The 8,108-nt window shown below is 33.1% G+C and overlaps 1 protein-coding gene, 1 long non-coding RNA gene and 1 pseudogene across 4 annotated transcripts; 2 read left to right on the top strand and 1 right to left on the bottom strand.

Moving 5' to 3' along the window:
• Positions 1–816: 816 nt before the first annotated feature.
• On the top strand, positions 817–3,565 carry LOC146902287 (plant UBX domain-containing protein 1-like). The gene is given in 9 exon segments (XM_085736074.1): positions 817–1,201; positions 1,536–1,632; positions 1,770–1,841; positions 1,957–2,024; positions 2,131–2,260; positions 2,366–2,473; positions 3,224–3,278; positions 3,280–3,294; positions 3,296–3,565. Coding segments are annotated over 9 exon segments (702 nt in total). The 5' UTR covers positions 817–1,141; the 3' UTR covers positions 3,393–3,565.
• LOC146902286 (uncharacterized) lies at positions 2,587–5,466 on the bottom strand. Of its 2 annotated transcripts, XR_015023030.1 has the most exons (3): positions 3,782–5,466; positions 3,250–3,348; positions 2,587–2,847 (listed from the first exon to the last, which is right to left on the bottom strand). It is a non-coding gene; the product is annotated as an uncharacterized LOC146902286 (long non-coding RNA). The 2 variants fall into 2 exon arrangements; XR_015023029.1 differs by having other exon boundaries at positions 2,587–3,348.
• Positions 5,467–6,641: 1,175 nt separating this feature from the next.
• LOC146902285 (calmodulin-like protein 3 pseudogene) lies at positions 6,642–7,892 on the top strand (annotated as a pseudogene). Its single transcript, XR_015022412.1, has one exon. The product of XR_015022412.1 is annotated as a calmodulin-like protein 3 pseudogene (transcript).
• Positions 7,893–8,108: the final 216 nt, after the last annotated feature.

Raw genomic sequence — 8,108 nt, 5'->3', positions numbered from 1 at the left:
CCCTATTATTTTTTTTACAAAAATGTCCATGGGGTTTCAAATTCTATAATCTTAACACAGTTGGATGTGTTTGGATTATAGAATCTAAAATATGATTATATATAAAGGCAAATGTTAACTTGTGTCATCAATGGCACATGTTAAGGAACTCATTATAGAAATATATGTATCAAAAGTCGTGCATTCAACTTCTTAAAAGTTAAAATGTTATGTTTTCCGATGTAAAATTACTCTTTTTAGATTCCTTAACATATGCCCTAAGGGCACAAGTTAACATGATCCATATATAAATAGCAATCAAAATCTCTTTTTTTTTTTTGTGGTGGTCGGGGTTTGAACCTCGGACCTTGTATATATCATGCATTGTACCTACCGACCGAGCTAAGCTCACGAGGACAATCAAAATCTCTTTCATTTCAACATTTGCAAATTTCACTTTTAAAAACAACCAAAAAACAAAGTAAAAAAAATGATAAAAGTCAAATAAAAAAATATAAAAATTACCACAAAAAATTCTGAAATTCAAATAAAACTAATGCAATTATTTTCGAATTTTTCTAAGAATATGAAAATTTTGAAAGGAAAAAAAGCGTTTAAACGATGAAATTTTGGATTTTGAGAGGCGTAATCCCATAGGAAGTCCCTTCGCGAGAGTCTCGATCCTTGATTGTTTTTCGATTTTATGGGAAAGTTTCGGAAGTAATTTGATCGAGTAGTCCGAAAAATGGATTTTCAACTACGACAAAGTGGGAACAACTAACAATGATCTAAAACACAACAATGAATGTTAGAATGACTAGTATGATTCATAAATTGGAAATCCATATTATAAAGAGACTCAATCTTTATGCTGATATGGTCTAGATTATATAATATGAACTATAATACTTACTCTACCCTTTATTTTTCAGAATTACTCAATACTTTTTTTTTAAGGAAATTACTCAATACTTATTCTATCCTTTTTTTTTAAGGATAATACTTGCTCTATCTTGTACGAAAAATAAAGTATTATTCTACCTATATATCTATCTTATTCTCACACGTATATCAGTCCCGCGTTATTTTGAATCTCTACAAGCAGTTCTTTTCCTTCTTCAATCTCGTGTCAAATCTCAACCCTTTTATCATCATCATCATCATGTCAGTCTCTTTTCCTCTAACATCCAAAAGGAGAAGATTAACCCAGCTTTATTCCAGGGTATTATATGTTTCTTTCATGGTTTTTTTTTTTATGTTTATTTGATTTTATTTGTGAATCAATCAACATCAATGTGTTAAACTTAAAGGGTGATTGTTGAAGAATCCAACCTTTTTGTTGATGTGATTGAACATTGGTTTTGAAGAATTATTCCCTTTCAAGTTTCAGCACTTGATTTTCTTTGATAAATTAATTCTTTAGGTTCCTTTTTTCTGATATCTTAAAATTCTTTCACAAGAAATATGTATACCATAGATTATTCATTGTGTTTCTTGCCCTATAACCTTTACTGCATTTAACGTTTTCTTTTCACTATCGTGCTTCACGGCAACAGGCAACAATTGCAGAGATGAATGCAAGATTTGGACGAGAGATTCGTGTTTTTGAAACATCATCACTTTCTCCATCACCAAATGCTACAGCAAACAAAGGTAATAGCCATTTTGCTTTGACGATTTTTAAGTCCTGCGATAAACGGGCATTTAAAATTTCAATCTTGTAGATATAATCTTTCTAATGTATCTTTCCTGATTAACTTTATATGTGTTGTTGGTATTTATTTCGAAAGAAGACCAGACCGATGAGTTCTATGACTTGACTGATAATGATTATTACAAACTCTTGGCTACTAAAAAGGAAGGTAAAATTGATCCTCATCCTTGTATTTGATGAATAAATAACTCAATAGTTGTCAAGGGTTGTGTCCTTTAAATATCCCCTTCATGACATTGTTATTTAAATGCATTATAGTATAGATAAATTTTTGAAGACTCGAAATCTTAGAGATGCAGAAGTGGCAGCTTGCAGGCCAAGGATGACCAAGGTAATTAGATTTTTCTGACCATTATATATATTGACAATTTTTAAAAATAAACAAAATCAACAAGGGGTAATCTTATCTTATCATTTGGTTTGATCTTGTTTTTTAGGCTGTAATTAGAGTTCGTTTTCCTGATAATCACACGTTGGAAGCTACATTTAATCCATCAGAAACTATCCAAAGTTTAGTTGATCTACTCAATAAAGTGATTGTACAACCAGAGAAGCCATTTGATTTATGTAAGCATGTTATATCCTGTAATTTGAACTTATCTCACAAGTGTTGAAAGTTGATTTTATTTCGCGCTGAAATTAAACAAATCACATGTGGTTTTTATTACGCAGATACTACTACGCCCAAGAAGAAGCTGATCAAAGATGTTTCCCAGGATTTCTATACTGCTGGATTTTGTCCAGGTGCCATTGTGTACTTCTCATATGATGTTTCAAAAGGTGAGTTCCTTGTGTGAGAAGGATTATTTTCCAAAACACGTCTCGCTTTGTGATTTTACAGTTTGATTTATGATACACGTTCAGTTGTTCATGTCTATCTAGTGGGAAAATACTTTATTATTGATGTTCATTCCTTTGTCAATACTTCTGTTAGAACTATTGTTCTGTACAATGATATGAAGTAAAAACACTTCTATTAAGTACATAGAATTTGACTAGAATGCGACTGTTCGAAGCAAAGTAGCTTAAATAGGATTTCAGAATTCTATTAAGCACTTCTGACAAAACATTTAACTCAGGATCTCTGTACTTCCTTGATAATGCATCTGCCACCATTCGAAGCCCGACCTTATAGATGATATCAAACTCATGCCCTAGCAATTTAACTAACCAATTATTCTCTGTTCTAGCAAGTATCTTAAACTCTTCTTGTTAATGTACACTTGAAATTCCTTTCAAGTAGATAATGCCTCTATATCTATTGTTGTTAATTTAACTTTAGGCCTATATATTTTGAGTCAGTCCTGATTTCTGTGTACATTCCAAGAAATTTCTGCATGTTACTATACAACAATCAAGTTAAAACTGAATCCCATTATTCTATTTCAGCTTTGTAACTTCCATATTTTATTATATTATCGGCAAATGTTAATATATTAGTTATGTTAGTATTTTCTCTTACACAATGTTTGAACTCTAATTCTTTAAGCTCTATGATATATTAACTTGGTATTAATGGGATATACTTAGGTGATAGCAGCCATGATGGCCCTTACCTATTAGAAGGGGTGATGTCCTTGAAGGGTTGCTAATGATCAAGGTGGTGCCTCTTGAGCCTGCAACACAACAATCACTTGCTTCCGAAGAACGAAAACCTGCCAAGAAAAAGCTGGTTAAACCAATGTGGTTAAAAATGTGATATCACTTTGGCTCAATTGTAGTTCAGAGGTTGGTTGATGTAGGCATATATCCCTTGTTCTGTGCTTTCAAGGGTGACTTTTTCTTGTGGCTAATTTTAACTGACATATGGTTCTTAATTTAGTGACTTAATCATGCTAATTAAATTTAGTGACATATGGTTCTTAATTTTAATTGCACAATACTTTAGTTCCATTCTCTTCTAATGTTTCTTAAATATACTTCTCTTTTCTTCTTCTTCAAATAAAACAGAAAAAAATGGTGAATTTGATGAAGCCACCAACTAACTAACATGGAGGTTGTTCATCATAAAATTGCACTCTTTTACTACAACTCTCTTCTTTATCTTAAAAAAGTGAACTAAAACAGTTAAGGTGAATGAAACATTACCTTTGCCAACAGTTTTCATTTCATTCAGACAAAAGGTAAAACAACTTTCATTTTCAAGAGGGAAAGTGTAAAGGACAATTTGATAGTGACTCTATCTTGAAAAATCATGCCACGTTAAGTTAAGCATCTGTCAAAATAAGAGGCTAGTTGATTTAGAAATCACAAAATACAAACAATTTGATACAATGAACTTATTCGACATAGGATAACAAAATGTTTAGTACAATATCTGTTATTGATGAATCCAATGTTTAGTACAATATCTGTTATTGATGAATCCAACTATGTTAATAATAGTTTGTTAAGAATGAAGTCCTTACATCGAGTTTTGAACTTATGTCCTTGTACCAACTGAACGCCCTTGTGATGTATTTATCAACTTCTTACAAACTGAACCAACACGTGTTGGCAGATGTTATTTAACATCAAGGATATCATGGTTCAAATTTGTCTGAGTGTTTACTTGTGGTCACAATGTTTTGGATGTGTACATTTAGATTCTAACCGGATGAAGAAACTAAATTAGCCCCCCAAATTGACACAGAGAGAATCGAACTGGGATCTTGAAGAGGAGTACACTCCGAGATTCCAAGCCCAATACCACTAGATTCAAAACCCATGTGGGCTACATTCAGTATATTAGAATTTTCTGCCAACATTCAATATATCCGTTGTAGCTACAACTTTCTTCTTTTAATTAGTAGAGTGAATAATGAATTAAGAATAAAAAAGTTGCAGCTACAAAGGATATTAAGAAATAATTAAAAGAATAAAGGGGAGGGTGCCGTGAGAATAGAAGTAAAACTTTTTAGTTATAAGTTTTTCCTCTTTTTAAAGGTCGTTGTAGCTACAATTACTATTTGATTACTGCTCTCCCCCAGCACAAAACACTCACGCCCTGCAGCTTTGCCCAAGAAGCCTCTGCGCTACGTAAGTAACGCCGCGCTACTTAACTCACGCCGCGTGAGTTAAGTCACGCAGGTTTTATTTTTGCATAGTCACGCAGCTATAGCTTCTTCCCTTGATTTTCCCTGTATTTCATAAACCATCTTTCAATATTCATTTTTTGTTGAATCAAATTCACATACACTGCATGCTGCATATTGTTGTTTCATCCTTAGAAACAAAGTCTTCAATAATATTATTACAACTATTTTGATAATCACTTGATTTTCTCTTCTTCCTCTTATCCTTGCTTGCAATCATCTTCAATCACAGATTCTTGTTTAGGACTATCACTATCAAGTGCCCTTTCTCTCTCTTGCTCTTCCTCATCAACATCATCTTCATCTCCCACCCCATTATTTTCCCTCCTCACAACACCACCATTTTTTGCATTCCTCTCTGCTCTCACCTTCAATATCTCCAACAATTCATCCACAGCTTTCTCTTTCTTCCTCCGATTCTTAATCAAAATGATAAAATGAAGAAGAAGAAGAAGGACAAGAAAAAGAAGAGGTGAAACAATTGATGATGAATGAGTTGGTTCAGATGGACAATATTGATGAATTGTATTGACTTGAATAAAATGAAGTGAAGTGGAGTGGAATGAATAGTATTTTGCTGTTAGCTAATAATAACAAATTCAATTAAAGGCAATAAAACATAAGTGAAGTGGGTTGTTGTTCATGCTTCATATTTCAAGTTTTCTCAAGTTTGCAACTGGCGTGAGTTAACTCACGCGGGCCAAATAGCCTGCGTGAGTTAACTCAAGCGGCGTGAGTTAAGTCAAGCGGCGTGAGTTAACTCACGCCGGATATAACACTTGCGTGAGTTACTTAACTTGCGCAAGGGTACTCTGGGCAATCTTTGCAGGCGCGAGCGAAAAGTGCGGAGGGAGAGCGGTAATCTTACTATTTTATTGTGAGGATTGTTCATGAGACTACGAGACCTCTAATGTAGAAGGGCGTTGTTCTTCAAATAAGAGTTACATTAGAGAAGTTTTATTTATTTATGTATTCTTTTAGTGTAAGCATTAGAATATATTTGATTAAATTCTAATGTCGGCGTCTAATTATGTATTCTTTTAGTACTAATTGTATTAAAATGTTCGAATTTCATTGTTTATTCTTTATTATGCTTGGGTGTAATACTAATCTATTGGTGTGACTGCTATAAATCAATGTGATGATCCATCGGCTGTTTTAGGACTCATTCGTTATCCTATGGTAATACATGCCGATCATTTGATTAGAGGCGACCGATATCTTGTATTGAAATATTTTTTTTTAATAATGGTGGTCGGACGATATGTCTCGTTGATGTGTGTTGCCAATGGTAGTACAAGTGTATACATACCAAATAAACTCTCACTTGATGTGGAGTATAAGTGAGATGGACGGCTCGTACACTTAATGTATTCGGTTTTGAGCAATATGTGATGTTTGATATCTTGGTATAATTGATCTTAGCCTAATATAATGATTCAACGGCGTTTTAGAACTCCCTTATGACCCAACAATTTATAAGATACATTATTTATTATAAGCAAAAACTACATTTTAGATTCATTCATTGAATGATGTATGTGGTTCATAATAAAGCACCACATACATCATTTAATGAATGAATCTAAAATGTAGTTTTTTGCTTATAATAGTGACCGGGAGGGTGTACGTGTTTTCTTTTGGTAGATATCTATACCATAAACTTAACGTTGTGATTTATGAAGGATAATACTATCACTTAAATTTGTTTTAGTAATTTGACTTCGCTATGTCGTTACATCACAATATTAATTAATATACCATGCTTTCAAAGTTCAGTTTTTGGCAATGTTAAGTCAAGAGTCAAGAGTAATAGAGTAACAACAATAATTGGTCCTTATTTAAAGTTTTGGGATTCGTTAAATCTTTGAGATTTACTATATCTTGTCTTGAATTGAAAGAAAAATCACAATTCACGCGGTTTGTGGGGATTAAAAAAGCACCACCACCAAACCTGCATAAACTTCTTTTTCACTATAGGAACTTTATTATTAAATTTAAAAAAAAAAACATCAACCAAGAAATTTAAAAAGTATACAAGTTTTTGTATACTCTTCATTATCTCCTTATGTTATTCTAATATCTAGTTCCTTGCTCCCTTCCTCGTCCTCTTCCTCTTCTTCCTTATCCTTCATCTCTTGTTTGCAATATTAATATTTTTGGCCAAACCATGGTTCTTGCTACACTTTTGCTAGTGGTTCTTTTCATTGCAGGCCTCATAAATATAATCTTTTACATACCTACCAACAAAATTCGTGCTTTTCTTCAAATCATTTTTCCCACTAACAATAGTAATATTTGTAAAACCAACGTGGCTACAACGACCAAGTTGGAAAGGGATGCTAATTATGGAAAGGAAGAACTCAAGAAAGTGTTTTCGACTTTCGACAAGAATGGTGATGGATTCATAACAAAGCAAGAGTTGAAGGAATCATTAAGGAACATAAGGATCTTCATGGACGAGAAAGAGATTGATGATATTGTTGGCAAGTTTGATTCTAATGGAGATGAGTTGATTGACTTTGATGAGTTTTGTTTGTTGACTAATGAGTTTATGGGAGGGGGTGAAGGTGAGAAAGTAGGTGGTGTTGGTAGTAAGGAAGATGAATTGGAAGAATTAGAGGCTAATTTAAAGGAGGCTTTTGATGTGTTTGACAAAGATAATGATGGGTTAATTTCAGTGGAGGAGCTAGCTTTGGTTCTTTGTTCGTTGGGATTAAGTGAAGGGAATAAGATTGAAGAGTGTAAAGAGATGATTAGGAAAGTTGATATGGATGGAGATGGTAATGTAAATTTTAATGAGTTCAAGAGAATGATGAAGAATGGGGGAGCAAAACTCTTTGCCACATAATCCATTTCAGCCTCTACCATTCTTACCTCACTATCTATGATAACAACTTATCCGACCCTAGCACGATATAACATGTATTTACACTCAATCAATTATTTTCGTAAATTATTAGTGATATCTAGTCTCATTATAAGTCTACGTTCAGTGTGTGTAACCGTGCTTCATAGATGACAACAAAAACATCATTCATGTATATATTGCATAACACATGAAATAGTCCTTTGATGCAGTATTTGTAAATTGTTGATTAGTTTCCAAGTTTTTCGATTTGTAACCTTTGACTCACTGTTCTTCTATCTTGGCTGATGCCTTTAGTGTTCAACACCTAAGAGTCTAGTTTTTCTTTTATTGTTTGTTCATTCTTTTTCCATTGATAAAAATACACACACCACTAGCTTTTTTTTTTTTTTGAATGGCAAAATATATATATATATATATATGAGACGGGATCCGTTGACAGCAGGGTGTCGACGGATTCGTTGACACCAAA

This window comes from Medicago sativa, chromosome 8 (assembly GCF_051527215.1).
Source record: "Medicago sativa cultivar Bolivia chromosome 8, Bolivia_mono, whole genome shotgun sequence".
NCBI lineage: Eukaryota > Viridiplantae > Streptophyta > Magnoliopsida > Fabales > Fabaceae > Medicago > Medicago sativa.
Note: the sequence above shows the minus strand (reverse complement) of the source record. Positions and strands in the feature narration are given on the sequence as shown.